This window comes from Puma concolor, chromosome D2 (assembly GCF_028749965.1).
Source record: "Puma concolor isolate L17-30 chromosome D2, mPumCon1.1.hap2, whole genome shotgun sequence".
NCBI classification, from domain to species: Eukaryota; Metazoa; Chordata; class Mammalia; order Carnivora; family Felidae; genus Puma; species Puma concolor.
Window position 1 is genome coordinate 74,297,162 of NC_141677.1, and position 23,009 is coordinate 74,320,170.

The 23,009-nt window shown below is 38.3% G+C and overlaps 1 protein-coding gene across 1 annotated transcript; it reads left to right on the top strand.

Annotated features, from left to right (window-relative positions):
- Positions 1 to 3,801: 3,801 nt before the first annotated feature.
- On the top strand, positions 3,802 to 22,970 carry PNLIP (pancreatic lipase). Its single transcript, XM_025917742.2, has 12 exons — positions 3,802 to 3,933; positions 5,092 to 5,246; positions 10,236 to 10,358; positions 12,895 to 13,029; positions 14,037 to 14,148; positions 15,675 to 15,794; positions 15,911 to 16,030; positions 16,526 to 16,644; positions 19,494 to 19,623; positions 20,895 to 21,003; positions 21,492 to 21,656; positions 22,845 to 22,970. The coding sequence occupies exons 1-12, from the start codon at positions 3,888 to 3,890 to the stop codon at positions 22,906 to 22,908; spliced, it is 1,398 nt and encodes a 465-aa protein (XP_025773527.1). The 5' UTR covers positions 3,802 to 3,887; the 3' UTR covers positions 22,909 to 22,970.
- The last annotated feature ends 39 nt before the right edge of the window (positions 22,971 to 23,009 follow it).

Here is a 23,009-nt window from a genome sequence, read left to right on the forward strand (position 1 = left end):
TGACCCTGGGCAGTTTGCTTAAACTCTCTTGAGTCTCACTATTTGCATGAGAAAAACAGCTAAAACTTCCACAGGTTCTGTGGGAGATTAAAATCAAAAACTTTAAAAGTATGCGAAACTAAATAATTAATGCTATAAAATTATAGGTATGCTTGCTATTCTATTCCACCAAGGAAACCACCTTCATGCATAATGGAGGAGGGTTGACTGTAATTTCACTCCCTTGGGTCCTTGGGTGTGAAATAAACCCCCTCGCATTTGGCAAGGTGGTTGGTTGCTCTGGACCATGCAAGGAAAAACACCCCCCAGATCAGCATTCTTCTGCTCAGAGCAGCTTGACATGGTCAGGTGAGCATGTTCTGCCTCCCGTTGGTGGCCCTGGCAGTATGCTGAACAAGGAAGGACAGGACTGGATCTCTGAAGGCTAAGTAAACCAGACCCCGTTTGGCCAACATGCTGGTTATCTGGCCACCCAGGTGTCCCAGGGCTTTTCTTTCCCTCACCTGAGTTTGATACCACAAGGCTTCCAGAATCAGAACCTGAGCATGTGTCAATATTTAACTCCTCTGCAAACAGTGCCACTGAATTAGAAACTTCCCAGTTTGACATTTTTATTTTTAAATGTCCAAGGTTTTAGAGTCAGAGTTGAGTCAATATTATGTAATGCTCTGCTGATTTCAGGAGACAGGAGATTATTTTTGTATGAGAGTCTGTTTTCAATGCCATGAGACGCCTGGGGGAGGAATGTCAAGTCTCTACGATCCTTTACAGGGCTCTCCTCTTAGCCCACAATCCTGAGATGTACAGAGTAACAAAGGCTAGTGGAGAGCAGAGTTTGGGTGATAGCTCCCCCCCACCCACCTGTAGTACTCGAGAATTTTCTATGTAACCAGCACACTGATCGGCTCCAACTACACTTAAGTTGCTCTGTGAGCCCAGGCAACATTGGGTGAATTTTCACTAACCTCTGAGGTATTATGCGGCTTCCAATTGCTTGTAAAACAGTGGTGACTGTCAGGGAATAAATTGAAAAATGCCCATTAGAATTAAAATTCTACAAAAACAGAGTAAAGAATTTAGCAATTATTTTTTATAATTCAGTAACTAGCAGGAAAGGGGATTTTTCAAACCAAAAATTAGACCAAAAAAACATGTGTCCAAGTGTTAACATTATGTATGAATATCATCCAGATCTCACAGTAAAATGTACAGCCAAAGATTCAATGTTTAGTTCCTGAACCATTCTTGAAAGTAGGAGAAGTCATTGTACAACAAAATAATCTCTATTGGTTGAGGTAATGCTAGTTGTTATAACCCTGAAATATCAGTGGCTTAAATCAATAGGAATTTATTTCTTGTTCACATAAATTTGAGAATGGACGTTCATGATTCATGGGTGGCTATCTCCTAAGCAGGAAACCCAAGATCCTTCCATTTTGTGCCTCTGCCAGCTTCCACACATGGCCTCAAGATCACTATGCTTGTCTACATCAAGCCATGGAAGGTAAGGCCCATGGAGAATCATGTGTGGGTTTATGTGAACAGGACGGGAACTGGTGCACATCTGTGCACTCACATCTCACTGGCCAGAAGTTGGTCATGTGACCCATTGCCCTGCAAGAGAGATTGGGTAACAGAGTCTGGTTCCATTCCTTATAGGAAGAGGCCAACAATCTCTATCACATACTCTATCAACAGACATTCCTAGATCACATGTTAGCGATCTCAAGGAAACAATATGGTTCATAAAATTTTACAGCCCAGCTAAAGAGGTCAGCAAGATTGAATTTAAGGGAAATCATTCATCCGGAGCTGACATGGTGGACTGCTAAGATTATATACAATTCCCTTCTTAGCTTTTATAACAGTTTGGGAAATTGAATCTTCTCAGAACATTCTAAAATTTCAACCTATTTCAGTTTATAAAATAATTCCCCATGACCTCTAGTCTCACTTTCAGAATTGGGTGACTTTTAGTCCTCATTCTACAGCCTATATTGAATTTGGTACTATCTAAAATGCTAACCTAGAAATTTGGTGTGAATTATTCGGTAATTCACACAGAATGTATTTTACTTCATAGTAAAACCCAGAGTAAACATTGGCTCATTTTTTTTTTAGTTTGTTTTCTTGCTTGTTTTGAGTAAAAAAAAAAAAAAAAAAAGCGTTCAGAAAATTATAGTTCTTTATCATAAGCCTGTGTGGGAAGTTGTTCTGGAGCAATTAGGCAAACTAAATTGCTTTTCTTTTTATTTCATTTCATCTATTTATTTATTTTAGAGAGAGAGTGCACACAAGCAGGGGAGAGGGGGTGAGGGAGAGGGAGAGAGAATCTTAAGTGGGCTCCACTCTCAGCACAGAGCCCGATGGCAGGCTAATCACACGACCCTGGGATCATGACTTGAGCCAAAATCAAGAGTCAGACATTCAACTGACTAAGCCACCCATGCACCCCTAAACTGCTTTTTGTATTAATTTCCTCATTTGTTCATCCATCCAACAGAGGTGTGTTTAGAGCCAGCTTTGTACACAAAGTGGGCTAGATGCTGAGTGACGAGTAACAACAAGGCCCAGAGAATTCAATCCTTCTCAGACTTAATCACCCACAACTGATTGTGATGGGTTATCAAATGAGGGAGCTTCAAAAGGGAGGTGTTCTTAGAGGGAATAAGGAAACCAACCTAATCAGGGCTGGAGAAGGATCCCTAAGGAGGGGATTGAATGCTGAGACAAGAAGGATTCAGTGGGAATTTGGCTCAACTCCAACCCATAGAATTCCTGGTGTCTTCTGTTCTAATTTTAACATCTCTTTGCCCAACTTTTTTGAATTTTCCCTCATACAAAAATAATTTCAGTGCTTTTCTCTGTACCTGTAAACTTTGCCAGTGAGCTGAATTATTATTTGACCATTTTTGACCTGCAAACATGGCAATTCCATATGATTCAGCCTATATTGGTGATGGTATCATGCTGAATGGCTCCAATCTCTCAAAATTACGATATCCCGTTACAGTGCCTTAAAATTTATTTTAGGCAATCTATCACCAACTGAAAACATTTAAGTTCTTTTCCATCAAATGCTTCTCTTTCAGATTATTGTTCCCAGACCATTTTTTTTTCCAAGTTGAATTTTATTTTTCTGTCTTACCCGTAATTTTTTTTGATGGTGAGATCACCAATTCCACCTCTTTGCTCTTGGAAGTACCCCCCATCTCCTTTTGTCAGTTCATTTATTTTTTTCTCCATGTTATTGTTGAGAAATAAACTAGTTCTATAGACTATCGTAATGAACACTCTTGAAGAATTGCTTCTAATTTCATGCTTTTGAAGGTAAAGCAAGGTTATACAAAAACTGCTCAAGCTGTCAAGCTTTCAATATTTGTTTTCAAGACTGCTGCTATCGAATCTGTGAAAACAATTTACTTTCACACATATCCACAGAGCAGCACAGAGAATTGGGCAGACTAGAACCTCCTCTGCAATGAAATTATGGTGATGCTGAGCATTATATAATCTCATTGAGACAGAACAGTCTGTATGAACCCTTTTCTCATCTTCCCACAAGTACTGTGGAAAACTTGACCTGCACTATCATTCTTGGTTTATTTATGATTAGAACCAGAAATGTATACTTGGAACTTCCTCTCCTTTTCCATGGAACTTCTCAAAGAGATAAGGTTTGCTTATAAAAGGACCTTTAAGGCGCTATCTGCTTGTGTGTGGGACCTGACGGAATTGCCATGGTGAGTCAGGAAAACATATTTTCCGAGCCCTAATTTATTAGAACTTACTTATTTCCCCCAGAGGTCTAACTTAACTTGAATTACGCCAATCTTTTAAAAAAAACCTATTTAGTCAGACTTAATCATATTTTTAACTTTATTTAGATGCTGCTAATCTGGACACTATCGCTGCTGCTGGGAGCAGTAGTAGGTAAGAAAAGATATTTATGCAGTGCTGGAAGAGATTTCTTGCTTGGCACTTTCAAAAAAGTCTGTGATGGCTGAATTCAAGCCACTAGGGGATAAGGTGTGAGTGAGAAAGGTGCATGTTGAGAGCACAGACACCTGGAGTAAGGTTGCCAGATATAATCTAAGATATGCAGTTAAATTTGAATTTCAGATAAACAACAAGTGTTTCCGATAAATGAATATGTGGCAAAGTTATACTGAAAAGTATTCATTGTCTACCTGAAACTCAAATTTAACTTTTACTTTTATTTGCTAATCTAGCAACCCTGACTTGGGAGTCCAGGGTGGGCTTTGAAACCTTGCTCCGCTAGCCACAAGTGTATTACCCTGAGCAAAATTCTTAACCTCTGCGTGCTTCACTATCTTCATCTGTAGAATGGGAATATAATACCACCCCTAACGCAGGATACCTGTGAGACTTACGTAGTCCTGTAAGTCATCTCGCCTAGTACCTGGCACATAGTAACATTTTGCAAATGCAGCCCTCACAACGGCTACGACTCCTACCACTACTATAATCCAGACTTAATCCTCCTGGACATCCCTCCCTTTGTGCTGTTCTCTTATAGCTTAGCATTCAAGCATACAGTTGTGCCAAACCATGGATTTTCTGTTTGATTATTCACGAGCAGCTTCTTCATCGTAGGAATCCAAAATTCTCCTCAAACATAGGGGGCCAAAATACTTATATTGTTATATATGTAATGTTCTGGCACTTGCATGAAGCTTAAGTTCTCTACCCAAAACCCAACACGAGAAGATGGCTGTGAGGAATTGAAAACCTCACCCCTCTCTACCAAGGCCTGGAAATACAAGGCTGCTCTTTTCTTGGGCACCAGTGGCCCAAGGAAGACATCTGCATTGAGAAGCTAGACCGAGTCCCAGCAAGGGCTGGACAGAGACACGAGGGGAGTGAGGTGGTCATACATTGTAGAAATGAAGACCAGAAGCCTGGGATGTTGCAGCTGTTTTGTGAGTGCCTAGATAGGAATATGTCTGGGAATATGGAGGAGGTAAATATGCCACAAAATGTAATTTAACTCATATTTTGGCAGAGAGACCATTAAAAAGAGCATTCTGATTAAACTGACGTCCTTGAAACGCTTCTGGGTTATTACAGGAAAAGAAATCTGCTTCCCAAGACTTGGCTGCTTTAGCGATGATGCCCCATGGGCAGGAATTGCTCAAAGACCCCTCAAAATATTGCCCTGGGCTCCAAAAGATGTCAATACCCGCTTCCTCCTGTACACTAATGAGAACCCGAATAACTTTGAAGTAAGAGAACTCATTGTTTTCAGAACTAAGTTCTATCTATTTTATTTATAAAAAGTCCACTAACTTGATATTATTCTCTCTTTTGTTTTAATTTAGATTCACTTTATTTTCTATTGAAGAATAATTGACATACAATATTGTATTCATTTCAGGTGTATCACATAGTGATACATATATCATATATATGTATATTATATATAATATATATGTTACAAAAGGGTCACCACAATAAGTCTAGCTACCATCTGTCACCGTACAAAGGTGTTACAATATTATTGACTATATTCCCTATGCTGTACGTTACATCCTTCTGTCTTATTTGTTACTAGAAAATTGTACCTCTTAATCCCCTTCACCTATTTAATCCATCTCCCTCCCTCCCTCCCCTCTGGCTACCATTTTAGTTTTCTCTATGTATTTATGAGTCTTGTTTTGTTTTATTTAATCATTTGTTTTGTATTTTAGATTCACATATAATTTTAATCATGTGGTACTTATCCTTCTCTATCTAACTTATTTCACTTAGCATAATACTCTCCAGGTTTATCCATATTGTCATGAATGGCAAGCTTTCATTATTTTTTTTACAACTGAGCAATATTCCATTATATATATATATATATATATATATATATATATATATATATATATATCTCACATACCATTTTTGTCCATTCATCCATCAATGGACATATAAGTTGATTCCATATCTTGGCTATTATTAATAATACTGCAATGAACATAGGGATGCATATGTATACCCAAATTGGTGTTTTCATTTTTTTTCAGATAAAAACCTAGAAGTGGAATTGGATTATATGGTAGTTCTATTTTTAATTTATTGAGGAACCTCCATACCATTCGTTATTGGCAACTGCACCAATTTACATTACTGCCAACAGAGCATGAGGGCTCCTTTTTTTCCACATGCTCACCAACAGCTGTTAATTCTTGTCTTTTTGATAATAGCCATTCTTACAGATGTAAGGTGGTATCTCTTTATGGTCTTTATTTGCATTTACCTGATAATAAGTTATGTTGAGCATCTTTTCATATGCCTATTGGCATCTATATGTCTTGTTTTGGAAAAAAATGCCTATTCAGGCCTCTGCCCATTATTTAATCTGACTGTTTTTTTTGATATTCAGTTGTATGTGTTCTTTATATATTTTGGATGTTAACCCCTTATTAGATATATCATTGGCAAATATCTTCTCCCATTCAGTAGATTGCTTTTTCATTTTGTCAATGGTTTCCTTTGTTGTACACAGTCTTTTTAATCTGATGTAGTCCCATTTTTTTATTTTTGCTTTCACTGTTCTTGTCTGAGGAGACAGATCCAAAAAATATTGCTAAGATTGATGTCAAAGAACTTACAGCCTATGTTTTCTTCTAGGAGTGCTATTGTTTCAGGTCATACATTTTGTCTTGAGTTTATTATTGTATGTGGTGTAATAAAGTGTTCCAGTTTCATTCTTTTGCATGTGGCTGTCCCACACCATTTATTGAAGAGACTGTCTTTGTCTCACTATATATTCTTGCCTTCTTTGTTGTAGATTAATTAACCATAGAAGTGTGAGTTTATTCCTGGGCTCTCTGTTCCGTGCCATTATCTACTTTTCTGTATTTGTGCCAGAACCATAATGTTTTGATTACTCTAGCTTTGTAGTGTAGTTTGAAATCAAGAGTGTGACACGACTTTGTTCTTTCTCAAGATTGCTTTGGCTATGCAGGGTCTTTTGAGGTTCCATACAAATTTTAGGATTATTTGTTCCAGTTATATGAAAAATGCCATTGATTTTTTTTTGTAGAGATTGCATTGAATCTGTATATTGCTTTGGGTAGCATGAACATTTTAACAATATCACTTCTTCCAATCAATGAGCAAGGTAATCTTTCCATTTATTTATGTTGCCTTCAATTTCTTTAATCAGTATCATCGTTCAGAGGACAGATCTTTCACTTCCTTGGTTAAATTTATTCCTAGGTATTTTACTCTTTTTGATGCAATCACAAGTGAGATTGCTTTCTTAATGTCTCTTTCTGATAGTTTGTTATTAATGTGTAGAAATGTAATAGATTGGGGTATGTGGGGGGCTCAGTTGGTCAAGGAACCAACTCATGACTTTGGCTCAGGTCATGACCACAGGGTTGTGGATTGAGCTCTGCATCAGGCTCTGCATTGACAGTGGAGTCTGCTTAAGATTCTCTCTCTTTCCCTCTATCTGTCTCCTCCACTTGCATTCTCCCTCTCTCTCTGTCTCTCAAAATAAATTATAAAAATAAATAATAAGAAGAAATGCAACAGACTTCTGTAAATTGACTTTGTACCCTGCAACTTCACTTAATTCATTTTTTAGTTCTAATAGTTTTTTGGTGGAGGCTTTAGGGTTTTCTATATATAGTATCCTGTCATCTACAAATTGTGACAATTTTACTTCTTCCTTTCTAATCTGAATGACTTTTATTTATTTACTTACTTATTTATTTATTGACTTTTGCCAAAATGCTGTGGGTAGAACTTCCAATATTATGTTGAATAAAAATGGCAAAAGTGGGCACCTTTGTTTTGTTCCTATTCTTGGGGCGGGGGGAAGCCTTCAGCTTTTCATTGTTCAGTATGACGTTAGCTGTGGGTTTGTCATATATGTCTTTTATTCTGTTGAGACACATCTCTCTGTGTCCAATTTATTGAGGTTTTATCATAAATGGAAGTTGAATTTTGTGAAATGCTTTTTCTGCATCCATTGAGATGATCATTTGATTTTTATTCTTCATTTTGTTAATGTGGTGTATCGCATTGATTGATGTGTGGATATTGAACCATCCTTGCACCCCTGGAATAAATCCCACTTGATCATGTTACATGATCCTTTTAATGTATTGTTGAATTCAGTTTGCTAATATTTTGTCAAGGATTTTTACATCTATGTTTATCAGGAATATTGGTTTGTAATCTTTTTGTAGTATCTGCCTGGTTTTTGTACTAGAATAATGCTGATCTCATAGAAGGAGTTCAGAGCCTCCTTTCCTCTTCAATTGTTTGGAATAGTTTGAGAAAGATGGGTATTAAGTCTTCTTTTTAAACGTTTGGTAGAAGTCACCTGTGAAACTGTCTGGTCCTGGACTTTTGTTTGTTGAGAGTTTAATTACTAATTCAATCTCCTTATTAGTAATCAGTCTGTTCAGATTTTATATTTCTTTCTGATTTAGTCTTGAAAGACTGTATGCTTCCAAGAATTTATTCATTTCTTCCAGGTTGTCCAATCTGTTGTATATAACTGTTACTAGTAGTTTCCTATGATCCTTTATATTTCTATGGTATCAGTTGTAACTTCTTTTTCATTTCTCATTTTATTTATTGGCCCTCTGTTTTTTTCTGGAAGAGAAGAGTCCAGCTAAAAGTTCATCAATTTTATTTGTTTTTCAAGGAAACAGCTTTTAGTTTTATTATTTTTCTATTGTATTTTTAAGTCTCTATTGCATTTATTTCCACTCTGATCTTTATTATCTCCTTCATTCTACTAACTTTGGGCTGTGTTTGTTCTTCTTTTTCTAGGTTTTCAGTTATCTAGTGTGTGGTTAGGTTGTTTATTGAGCTTTTTTTTTACTTCTTAATGTGGGCCTGTGTCACTGTAAACTTCCCTCTTAGAATTTCTTTTCTGTATCCCATAGATATTTGAACATTGCATTTACATTTTTATTTGTCTCAAGATATGTTTTTAACTACATCTTTGATTTCTTCCTTGACTGTTCCTTGACCCCTTGGTGCCACATAGTTTAGTCTCCACATGTCTGTGGTTTTTTTCACTTTTCTTCTTGTAATTGATTTCTAGTTTCATACCAATGTGGTCAGAAAATATGCTTGATATGATTTAAATCTTCTTAAATTTATCAAGGCTTGTTTTGTGGCCTAACATGTGCCTTATTCTGGAGAATGTCCATGTGCACTTGAGAAGAATGTGTATTCTGCCATTTTTGGATAGAATGTCCTATAAATATATGTTAAGTCCATCTGTTCTAATGTGTTGTTTAAGACCACTCTTTCCTTATTGATTTTCTGTTAGATGATCTCTCCATTTATATAAATAAGATGTTAAAATTCCCAGCTATTTTTGTGTTACTTTAAATTTCTTCCTTTGCATCTATTAATATTTGCTTTATATAATTAGGTGTTGCTATGTTGAGTGATTAAATATTTTCAAGTGCTATATCTTCTTATTTAATAGATCTTTTATCTTTATGTAAAGCCCTTCTTTGTTTCTTCTTACAGACTTTGTTTTAAAGTCTATTTTGTCTCATTTAAGTATTGCTACTCCAGCTTTCTTTTTGTTTCCATTTACTTAAAATATCTTTTTCCATCCCTACATTTTTAGTCTGCAAGTGTCTTTAGATCTGAAATGACCTAAAATGATCTAGTAGGCAGCATATAGACTGGTCTTATTTTTTAATCCATTCAGCTACTCTTTGTCTTGATTGGAACTTAATGTCACTCTTATCCTACCTCTATGTTGCCATTTAGTAAATATTCTAAATATTGTTATATACATGTGTATACACACACACATATATATATATGTATATATAAACTCTCCTAATATCATATATAATCTCCCAACATTACACACACACCCACACACACAGGCACACACACAGACATACACACACACACACAAACACACACACACACACACACACACACACACACACACACACAGCAAAGCCATCCATTGCATGAAGACAAGATCCCTACATCAATGTTATAGTGCATGTTTATCCCGACTAAAGCAACTGCAGAAATGTTATGATGTCTGGAAAGTAGTGGCTTGATGATGGTTGCAAATAGCTTGCCTGTAATAGGAGAATCCATATTCACAAGGATCTCAAGTCTTGGCGGTCTTTTCCTACTCGTCATCTCTCTCCGTGTACAAATGATTCTATTGGACATTATAAGAAACTTGGCATTAAACACTTTTCTTCTCAAAATAGGAAATTATTGCAGATGAATCAACTATCATGAGCTCTAATTTCAAAGCAGATAGAAAAACCCGCTTCATTATTCATGGATTCATAGACAAGGGAGAAGAAAACTGGCTGTCCAAAATATGCAAGGTAAGATATGGTAATCAATGAAGGGAAGGCTGCTTCCAGACTGATGATTAACAATGAGTAATGCACAGGCCCCAACCAATCAGGACAAATGCTAGCCACTATGACACCAGAGGATCACCGGACTCTTCTGGGCCTAGGGATTCTGGGTAAGGTCCAGGAGGTGGTAGAGGGGTAGAAGGGACCTGGAACAGTCAGGGCAGCAAGGTTGGCAAGCATTTGTTGGCTCTGTGTAGTAGCTATTTAATAACTAATACAGAGATATTTCAAAGTTTTAGCAAGGAATGTTGCCATACTGATGCAATATTAGTTGTATTTTCAATAACTTTTAATTTTTTTCAAGAGGCTTTAATTTCCATTTGAAGAACTAAGATAACTTATTTTGCCCAAACTAATTGTTTTCCTTTGATTTTCACTTGCTACTCTTTGATCTCCTATGGTAGCAGTATCTAGGAAAACTCTGTATGTTTTCATTGACAGCTTCTGTTGTTTCAACAGTAGTGATCCAATTTTCTTTAATTTGTCTTTGGCTATGTGCCTCGTTATAATGAAGAATTAAAAGACAGAAAATCAAAGAGAACAATTTTTCCTAGCAACTGCTAGTGCTTGAGGAACATTATCATTGATTCATTTATTCAACAAGCCTCTGTGGCCAGCGTGGTGCACAGGTGCAGTTATTTCTTCATAGGTCTAAAAAAAAAGACACAAAGGTTTTCCTGAACACTCTTAATTTCAGACCTATCTATGACTCAATCCAAAGGCTGGATTGAGTCAACTCTAGAGACTATCTGCTGATCCTGACAATAGCCAAAATTAATGAGCTTCATGTCACAAGTTCAAAAATAGTAAAACCTTAATTTGTCTTCTAAAATAATTTAAAGCTGATGATTACTGGGGAGAGGGTAGTAATAGATTTTTATACAACAGGGAAGGAAAAAGACTATGATTCTTAGCTCAAAGGGGATGTAAATTTTTAGATAGGGGTATACAATTTATTTCCAAAATCCCAAAAGCAGATTTATTTTTCTTGCATGCTTTGGCTCTGACAAAATGGTTACTTTAGGATGGAGAAATAAGTGGATTAAACTAGAAAGTTGGGGCACCTGGGTGGCTGAGTCGGTTGAGCATACAACTCTTGGTTTCAGCTCAGGTCATGATCTTGCGGTTCGTGAGTTTGAGCCCCATATTGGGCTCTGTGCCAACAGTGCAGAGCCTACTTGTAATTCTCTCTCCCTCTCTCTCTGCCCCTCCCCTGCTCTCTCTCTCTCTCTCTCAAAATAAATAAATTTAAAATAAAACCTAGAAGATTAAAGGTCCTAGACTCTAGTTCTAACTCTTTACTTAGCTAACCGTGACATTAGCAAACTATTTTCCCTCTTTGGATATTTCCATCTGTAAAATAAAATAATTGGAGATGATTTATAAAATTGCTTTATTCTTCCGAAAGTCTTCTTGGAAAAAAGGTGGAGATATGTATAAACATACATACACCCAAACAGACAAAATTCCTGCCAGATCTAACATTCATGAAACTATCATTGACCCCCATCAGACAAGGCTTCCAGTAGATATCTGGTGGGTTATGCTTTTATGTGAAATAACTCTTCAGTGATGTGTAATAAAATATGTTCATCCAGAAACTTTGATTAGTCTTTCCATCAGGGAAAAGCTTACTCATTTACTGTCAGCATATTTATTTAAGAGGGTCCTAACATAGGCTTTCATTTATTCATTAGTCCAATAAATATTTATTGAACACCCACTATGTGCCAGGAACTATTTGAGGCCCTGAGGATATAGCAGTGAACAAAACAGGCAATGTCGTGGGGTACATTTTAATAAGGGACAATGTAGGCTTATGACATTTATGATGATCTAATGAGACAATCCACTGTACCACATTTTATACATTTCTTCTTGCAGCAAATGTCTATTTATGTGTTACAGTAGATATCCCAAGAATCCAGTTCCCATTATGGCCAAACCTTCAATTTGGAGCACATGTTAAACTTTTTTTTATATATTATTTATTTTTGAGAGAGAGAGAACATGAGTGGGGGAGGGACAGAGAGAGAGAGAGAGAGAATCCAAAGCAGGCTCCAGGCTCTGAGCTGTCAGCACAGAGCCTGACCCTGGGCTTGAACCCATAAACCACAAGATCACAACCTGAGCCGAAGTTGGACGCTTAACCAACTAAATCACCCAGGCACCCCAGAGCACATGTTAAGCTTTAAATTTCAACTTGTTGGGATGAGCACTGGGTGTTGTATGGAAACCAATTTGTCAGTAAATTATATTAATAAAAATGAAATAAAATAAAATAAATGAAAAATAAATAAGCAGAAAAAAATAAAAGGAATTTCATAACCATAACAGACTAGAAGTTGTGTTTGTTGTTTTGGGGTTTGGGTTTGTTGTTTCGGTTTGTTGTTTGGGGTTGTTTGTAGAGGTCGAGAAGGGAATTTACCCTCATTCTCAAATGTTATTAATTAATAAACATCCCCAATTATTCACCCATTTATTGTGTCTGTTCCATCAGAACTTGTTTACAGTGGAAAGTGTGAACTGCATCTGCGTGGACTGGAAAAGTGGCTCCAAAACCGGTTACACTCAGGCCTCACAGAACATCCGGATTGTGGGGGCAGAAGTGGCATATTTTGTTGAAGTTCTTCAGGTAACTACCTCCAAGTTATATAAAAGCCCATCCACATTGCTCCCTGGGATTCTCCTTCAAAAAAAAGGAAAAAAAATGCTGTAGGTATGATAATTATGAAAGACATTTCTCTACTGAGATTTGGCTTTCCCCATGGTTGAAAAGAAATGCACAGTATCGATCAATCAATCAGTCAATCTAGATTTGGGCTTCTATTCCTATTAAAGTCAATAAAGTATTTCTTTCAGCAACCAGGTAGGCTGTTTCTATTGAATCCCACCAGCATTTCTTTGAACTTTATCAGTTATAAATTACAAACAAGTTGGCATGATATAAAAACAAGTTGGCATGATAACGTCAACCTTAAGGTTAAACTATCTTGTTTTTGTTTTTGTTTTTTTTATGTTTTTAACAGAAGCACAATGACAGCAAGCTAATCTAATTTGGTAACAAAAAACCTTAAAAAATGTTAACCTGGAATTTGCTTAAGTAAATGCTTTTATTATTATTTTCTAACCCGAATACTTGCTTCAGCACTGCTGGGTAACAATTCCTTATACCTGGCGAGGATTTCCTCTACATAGTAAAAGAACAGAGATTCCTACTTCCACCAGTTTAAATGTTAAACCATTGCCATATTCTGTTATAACTGGGGGGGAAAAGTCCGTGAAAATCAGTTGCTTTGAAGGGGCAGCACGTCTTCTTTTTTTAAAATTCTTTTTTTAACGTTTATTTATTTTTGAGACAGAGAGAGACAGAGCATGAATGGGGGAGGGTCAGAGAGAGGGAGACACAGAATCTGAAACAGGCTCCAGGCTCTGAGCAGTCAGCACACAGCCCGACGCGGGGCTCGAACTCACGAACCGCGAGATCGTGACCTGGCTGAAGTCGGACGCTTAACCGGCTGAGCCACCCAGGCGCCCCCAGCACGTCTTCTTAAAACTCAAGTTTTGAGGGGATCTTCTTCTGTGGCCATCTTGAATTTTGATATATTTGAAAACATTCTGAAGCAGTTTTCTTTCCAACAGTCAGCATTTGGGTACTCACCTTCCGACGTCCACATCATTGGCCACAGTCTGGGTGCCCACGCAGCTGGAGAGGCAGGAAGGAGGATCAATGGGACGGCTGGGCGAATCACAGGTTGGTCAAACAGTAAAAGCTGAAAAATTGGACTAAGCGTTGCCTACATGGGGTCTAAACGGATGGCAGTTTGGCATTTTCTGAATTGGGCCACATGATCAGGAATCAGTATGTTCTGAGGACTTGCGAATTTTTTACTAATATTGATCTTTGGTCTACAGAGCCCTGGTTTTTTGTTAGTTTGTTTGGGTTTTTTTTTTGTTTTTTTTTTTTTTGTTGTTTTTTTTTTGTTGTTGTTGTTGTTTTTTTTTTGAGAGAGAAAGCAGGGGAGGGGCAAAGGGAGAGGGAGAGAGAGAATCTTAAGCAGGCTTCATGCCCAGCACGGAGCCCAACTCGGGGCTCAAACTTACAACCATGAGATCATGGCCTGAGCCGAAATCAAGAGCTGGACACTTAACCGAGTTACCCAAGTGCCCCCATCTGTTTAACATATGTGTGTGTGTGTGTGTGTGTGTGTGTGTGTGTGTGTGTGTATACACACACATATATTGCATGTGACTAAAATTTGAATTAAGAACATCGGAAAGTCTTATTCACATCTCTTTTCCTGTTTTCAGGCATTCACAAAGGACAAGTTTCGTGACTAGAATAAAGAGAATAAATAACAAAATAAATAATAAATAGAATTAAATCTAAAGAGCTCAAGATATATAATTTATTATATTACGCTTTGACAGCAATTGATAATTAGCGTAATCCTCACCCACCCTGAGCTAAGAGTTACAGGATACAGGTGGTTAGGACAGGCTGATCAGTCCTTCAGGCTGCTAGTTAGATAAAAAATATTATTCCACAAATCTCAGACTGATTGCTTCTGGCCAATGGGGCCACATGTTGTATATACTCAGGCCCTAAAACGACCTTGTAAGTTTATAGGAAAGACTTTGCTATCCTGGATCTGAGAGATGACTATTTCAGGGAGCAGTCACTTTTCTTTTCCATCTTTGCACTCTCTCTCCAACCTTCTGATTCTTTTTTTTAATACCTTGGGCAAATGGTTCATGTTTGGATTGGTGGGGGCATCCAGATGTCTATCATTAATTTGCTGGAGAGAACATTCTTTCTCGTGGTCCATGACTGTTTACAAGAGCCTACTCAGCCAGGCACTTTGTGAAGTTGTGGTCCTGGTGACCATGACTACCGAAGTCCTTGCCTTTATAGGATTTTACAGGAGAGTGGGGCAGGTGGGGGAGGGGAGACTTCTTTTAGCCTGAACAGCTTTTAGGAGTCTCATGTCTCCCAGAGTCTAGCTCTTTCCCTAGAACTGTTGCTAGTGGCCTGGATTGTCCCAGTGACTAAACATCCATAAAAGAGCCAAATTTCATGGTTTGAGAAAAATTTGCTATAATTTGAATAGTGAATTAGACACAGAAAGTGGAAGAAGATGATAAGGTAGGGAAGAACTACCTTATCTCTTTCCATAAATAAGTCATGGTTCCCACCAATGCTTGCACTTGGGTAGGTAATTAACAAAGAAAGGTGAATGCATACACTGATATTAACATGACACATCCTATCTACTTTAGGGTTGGATCCAGCTGAACCTTGCTTTGAGGGCACACCCGACTTAGTCCGATTGGACCCCAGCGATGCCCTGTTTGTGGATGTAATTCACACAGACGCTGCCCCTATAATCCCTAACATGGGTGAGTTCTGCAATTCATCCTCCACAAGTGTTTACTAACTCTACACAGTAGAGTGTTTTAGAGTGTTTTGACTCTATACAGTAACATGAACTTTCTCATATTTTAAAATTCCTCAGGGTTTGGAATGAGCCAAACCGTAGGCCATCTAGATTTCTTTCCAAATGGAGGAAAAGAAATGCCCGGATGTCGGAAGAACATTCTCTCTCAGATCGTTGACATAGATGGGATCTGGGAAGGTAAAAACCATTATGGACATGAAGAGATTTTCCTAGGGGAACATTTGTATTTCATTTTACTAAATTTGCTAAGTATTTTGGTACAGATCTCACATTTTCTGTAATGAAGGACTTTTAACACAAAATATGGCCTTTTCACTGAGGAAAGTTGGGCATGAAGAGACCCTAGGAAAGAAAATGTAATTGTAGTCAACTTTCCAAGGATCTAATTCAGGGAATGCATTACTAAGTTGTGCTTATATCTATATGGACCAGTCTTTTCCTTCTAAAGTTATTTTTCCATTTCGTTTAGCTATGGCATTACTATTAAATTTTTCAATAGTACTTAACTTCTGATCACATCACAAACCATAAATACACTGTATCCATGATTTTGTTCTGTGCCCACCATGAGTTCACACTAATTAGAAAAATCTACTCAACAACTGTGTTCTAATCATGACATTGGAAAAATAAAATCTGTTGCTGATGTGTAAATCATTTCTGATTTCCAAGGGACCCGTGACTTTGTGGCCTGTAATCACTTAAGAAGCTATAAGTATTACTCGGATAGCATCCTTAACCCCGATGGCTTTGCTGGATTCCCTTGTGCCTCTTACAGTGTTTTCTCTGCAGTAAGTAGATATTCTACTTTGTACCTGAAGAATTTTGTAACCATCACATCCTCATGACGTATGGTTCACTGGACGTGACATGCATTCAGTGAATGTCACTATATTATTGCCACATTATTTATACTTTTAATCGTACATATTTTTAATTGAAGTACATTGACATTATTGTAATAGTGATAAGGCACTGGAGAACTTTAGAGGAATAGGCTTATATGCTGAAATGTCCACTTTGTTCTCTATCACTCCAGTATGTATCAGGTAAATGTTCAAACTTGTCTTAGAAATATTGTAAGCAAAAAAAAAAAAAAGTAGTCTAAGGAAATCTGAGCTATGGCTCCAGGATGCTGATACATATGGAAAACTTGTCTTAAATGCTGATCCTATAAAACTATATCATTATGGGCATGTGGATATTTCTGTGCAACCTTATAATTGCCAAGTTTTTTGTTTCTTTGCTTGATTTTGAGTTTTCATCTTGTTTGGTATTCACTAGACATCTGGGTTAAAAACCTTAAATGTGATCTTGAAAGTGATATATCTATTGCCTGTTATTTTTTTAACATTTATTCATTTTTAAGAGACAGACAGAGAGCATGAGGGGGGGGAGGGGCAGAGAGAGAGAGAGAGAGAGAGAGAAAGAAACACAGAATCTGTAGCCAGCTCCAGGCTCTGAGCTGTCAGCACAGAACCCGATGCAAGGCTCAAACTCACGAACTGTGAGATTATGACTTTAGCTGAAGTCAGATGCCTAACTGACTGAGCCACCCAGGTGCCCTTTGCCTGTTATTTTGTATTGCTCTTCTTTTCACTATAAATTTTTTCAAGGAAAAATATGTGATCTATGTCATTTAATAAATAAAATTTTAAGTAACATGCCAGGTGAAGTCATAGTTACAAAGGATGTATAACTTCGTGATGAAGAGAAAGGGTCTGAAACCTGATTTCACTATTAAATGGTTGAATGATTTGAACAAAATTCTTAACCTAAGGCAGTTTTTTCATTTCTAAATGCAATAATAATGGGAGACTCCATAGGTTTTGTGGGAGGATTTAATGAGATGCTATGTTTTAATTGCTTAGCCCAGAATCTAAAATATAATAACTAGCATTCAACAAATGTTGGCTATATGTGTATGTGAGATGCATGTTTTATTTGCAGTATAGCTTATGCATGCAACAACACCAACCCCCTTCTTTGGTCTAGCTTTGTTTTTATCTTGTTCCCAAATCCCCAATCTCTAGGTAATGGTGAAACAAGCAAAGGAGCTTTAGGTTTCATTCAGTTAAAATTTAGTCTGATTCAGTAATATATTTAGACCTTTTAAGTGATGCTCATACACTTTTTTTTTTTTTTTTTGATGATGGCAGGGAGAGAGAGAGAACTTGTGCATGAAGTGTGCATGCTAGCAGGGAAAGGACAGGGGGAGAGGGAGAGGAAGAGAGAATTTTTAGGTTCCACACCCAGCACCGAGTCCAACATGGGGCTCTCAAGACCAAGAGATCATGAGCTGAGCTGACATTGAGAGTCAGCCACTTAACCTACTGAGCCACCCAGGCATCCCACTCAGATACTTCTGTAAGAAAATGTTATCAGAGCACCTGGGTGGCTCAGTCCGTTAAAGCGTCTGACTTCGGTCATGATCTCGTGGTTCATGAGTTCAAGCCCCATGTCAGGCTCTGTGCTGACAGCTCAGAGCCTGGAGTCTGCTTCGGATTCTGTGTCTCCCTCTCTCTCTCTGCCCTCCCCTGCTTGTACTCTGTCTCTCTCTCAAAAATAAATAAAAACATTAAAAATAAATAAATACTTAAAAAAAAAAAAAAGGAAATGTTACCAGTTTTGCATATATCCCAGCCTTTGGACCCCTTCATCAGTTTCTCCCCAAGCTGGTATTGGCACAGTGATCACAGGGGTGGTGGTCAGTTTGTGTGCAGGGCAGAGGGGAGAACTTGGGGGTCTGCATTTTTGATGAGCATGCGGCTGGTGTCTGCAGATAATGTCTCAGCACATATACTCTTCTGGTTTGGCCAACTTTCCCAGATAGCTCTGGCCATTTCTTCCTGACTGGCTCAGTCTCCCCTTAGTTTTTGCTGGATGCAGACCCCGACTCTGGCCCAGTCCCCATCTGGTTCATTGATCCAAGAGACTGCCCCTCGCCTCCATTGCGGAGCAGGCTTGCCCCTCCTTAGCAGGAATTGTGCTGTTTGTCTCTCCCATTGTGTTTCTCCCTCTCCCTTTTCTTCCCATAATTCCTTGACCCAGAAAGAGGACATTTTTCTATGTGATATATATCTTCTCCACACCCCAACCTCACAGCTACGACTTAAAGGCCAACTGGGACATTTTCTGCTCACATTGGGAAAACTCTTAGATCTGAATCCTTCAGACCTTAACATGCTAAGTGGAAGCTAAAAATTTTGGGAAAAACCTGACTTTTGAGCCTTTCATCCTACTAATGGGCCCGATTTTGCATATCAGAGCTCCTCATCCCCTCTGGTCTTCCTTTTGCAATCTTTCTAAAATAAATTCTAACCCCTGGAGGCAGATGGATGTCTTGGGGGCCACTTGAGCAACTTACAAAGGCAAGAGACAAGGTTAAAATATATGTAGAAATATATATCTAAATTCCCTTTTCGTATGATTTCTATAATATTTTTGTTAGTATCGTGTCATTGAACAGTAAAATCACTGGCTTATCATTGTAACTAATGAAATGCTTTTTAACCTTTGCTGAGATACTATGAAAATCCTCTTTTGCCATCAGTACAGAATTGGCTTTAGAATGTTTGAATTGCGGTAACACGTGGAAAAAGAGGGTGAACTTCAGTCATCATTTGTTAATTTCCCCTAGAACAAGTGCTTCCCCTGCCCCAGTGAAGGCTGCCCACAGATGGGTCATTATGCTGACAGATTTCCTGGAAAAACAAAAGGAGTGGGCCAGATATTTTATCTAAACACTGGTGATGCCACCAACTTTGCCCGTAAGTCTCTACTATATTTGTCTTAAATCCTTAATGCTCTGTATTTTATCATGTTTGGTGAAAATGTGTGAAATTGCTCTTCCGCAGAAAAGTTGGAAACACTCTTCCCAAACATGGAAAAATATTCAAAAGCTGTCATGCTCAATGTAACTCGGGCTCAACGGGGGCAACAGAACAGAGTTTTGGGGGCCTGAACTAAAAATGATACCAAGATTGATTCCTTCATATTCGATTCTGGTGATGAATTCAGGGGGCTTCTTCTGCTCCAGACTCTTCCAAGTTTCACTAAAGAAAATTCTGAGGTTTTGTAAGAGCAGAAAAGTAATCCAGGAGAGAGGTGGCAGAGATTGTGGGAATGGAAGGGAGTTGCCAGATCGAAGAGCTGTTTAGGGCGGTAGCCTCCATGGGTGATAGGAATTAGAGGGTGCAGAGATGGTAAGGCATGGGGACAGCCCCCAGGTTTCCTTCCTGGGTCACAGAGGAAGAAAACTATTGGAGCCAGTGGGGTTGGCCGCACTGTAAAAACTAAAGCCAAGTTTAATCCCCTCCTCAGTTTGACCCAGGCTAGCTCTAAATGGCATAAACTGCTAGTTAAGTATGGACTGGTACCATAGAGTGGTTACCATAACTTAATACATTTCCAATGGCAATGGAAAGCTGAATTATAGAATTTTTTAAATAAGTGTAGGCAACTCAGACCTGTGAAAAGGAATTGATGAAAATGTCACACTCTACCATTTTCCCGCTTTCTTTTAACATAAAGTTCTTAGAATATTCAAAAATAAATTGCTAGGTCAAGAAATTGAAAGCAAAATATATGACTTACTTACATTTACTTGAAATTTCTTGATTTTGGAATGATTCTGTACTCCTGCCCTGCCCCCACATCTGTCTTCTGAACATTTAGATAAAGGAGTATCTATCTGCTTAGAAGAACGGCCACTACTGGGTCACCTGGGTGGCTCAGTTGGTTAAGCATCCATCTATTGATTTCGGCTCAGGTCATGATCTCAAGGTTGGTGAGATCTGCCCTGTGTCAAGCTCAGTGCTGACAGTGTGGAGCCTGTTTGGGATTCTCTCTCCCTTCCTCTCTATCTGTCCCTCCCCCACTCATGCTTTCTCTCTCTCTCAAAGTAAATGAATAAATAATTTAAAAAACAATGCTATATATAAATTACTCAAAATTCAGCAGCAGTGGCATCCAATTAAGCCTGTTTTCAGAATATCTTCTGCACAAGCTGACATTTTGCAAATATTTTCACCCTGTGCAGGTTGGAGGTATAAGGTAGCTGTCACGCTGTCTGGAAGGAAGGTTACAGGGCACGTGCTAGTGACCTTGTTTGGAAATAAAGGGAATTCTAAACAATATGAAATTTTCAAGTGAGTAAAATATTACTCTAAGCTGTTTGTTTTACCTTGCACCTTAATACATTTCAGAATACATTTCTGTTTCGGAATTTTTTTTTTTTTTCTCTGCTGTTTCCTGAGAAAACCACTGATGTCCGTTTTGATGCGTGGCATCTGGTTTATAATCAGTAAATAAGTATCCTGCCCACAAAACAACTGGGAAAAGATGATATGTTGATGTCATCACTTATTAAATTGTGGGAGAATTGTGACCAAAACATATTTGAAATTTTATTAAAGTAAGGATGACATTAAAGCAATACGAGTTATTGCTGGCAAATGACCTGCCACTGAGTTACCATACCTGTCTGCATCACTTAACACATTCGGATGGCAAACGTACTACCAGTCACCTTACTAGAGATGCGTTGTTAGCTGGTTTTAGAACCCTATATGTATATATTGATGTGTATATTTTTGTATGTTCACGTAACGTTTTCATTAACTTCTCAACTCCCAAGGGGCACTCTCCACCCCGACAGCACTCACTCCAACGAATTTGACTCTGATGTGGATGTTGGAGATTTGCAGAAGGTTAAATTTATTTGGTACAACCGGGTGATCAACCCAACTCTACCCAGAGTGGGAGCGTCCAAGATCATGGTGGAAAGAAACGATGGAAAAGTGTAAGTAATAAAAATCCAAAGAGATTTGCCGCGCCGCGTCATTTTTGTAATCCTATTCCCACTGGAAGCCTACTTTAAGTTAAATCTATAGTTGTTCTCCCACATCATGGTCACAATTGCTTTCCCAATTGCTTCTGTTTCTTTGCTAAAAAGAGCAGAATTTTAAGGGGATAATTTTGAGAGATTTGTAGATGGGTATGTGTTATTTGATACATGTGTTAAAATGAGAATCTGGCTTCATGACCCTAAGTTAAAAAGAATGATTTCATTTAGCAACTGTGTGTGACAGCAGATCACTGGTTGCCTGAGGAGAGGAGAGATAGGAGGGGATGAGAAGGAGAGATTACAAAGCCACAGGAGAGTAGTTGGGGACAATGAATATGTTTACTCTCTTGATGGTGGGGATGGGATGGGGGGACTACTCTCATCCCCTGAGAAGATAATTCAGTGAAGGCTCAATGCCATAATTCGTGGGCAGGAAATCTGACTTCAGCAAGTTGCTAACTGCCACCAAAAAAATTCAGCTCACCTTTATTTATATATAGTGTGTGCGCCCTTCATCTCTTGTGTCCTTCATCAAGATTAGTGTTTAACCTTTAATGCGCTGTTTGAGAACCTTCCAGCCATCAGACCACAGGGAAGGAAATGAAGATGAAGAGAAAAGGCATCTTCTCAGAACCTTGTCTGTGCCAGGCACTTGACATATGCTTCTATATGTTATTAAAGAAAATTAGCTTCCAAGCAAACTGAGCATTGTTTAGTCTCATGGGTAATGCTCGTCAGTTTCAATTCAATTATTGAATTGAAATAAGTGAATGTAACACCAGGACCTCAGAAATATCCCTCTGGCTGATTTCTCATCATACCGCTGACCCTACTTTTCTTCAGTTGCGTCGATTGACGACATGTCAAGTGCTTAGTAGGTGTTTTTAGGATATGACAAATGAACACTCTGTTTTTAGGGACATCCAATGACACCTCCCTCTGCTATTGCACAGCCATGAGAGCACTGGAAAGGAGAATTCAGTCCTCTATACAGAAGAGGGCTGTCTTCCCTTGGCCAATGTCTGCTCTCGGGCACATGGAGTGGCTCTCGCTCAGACTCGGGAGAATAGAGGCTGTCTTTATGCTCCAACACACCAGCCAGGTAGCAGGAAAAGCTGACTTTCTGTTGTTTTGTCTCTGCAGGTTCAATTTCTGTAGTAAAGAAACTGTGAGGGAAGATATTCTGCTCACTCTTACCCCGTGTTAGGAGCAGCTGACATGTGACCACGGCACCTTACTGCTAATAAAATCTACTGGTGAAGCAATCCATTCCTTTGCCACCATGTCCATTTTTTCCAATATAACTTT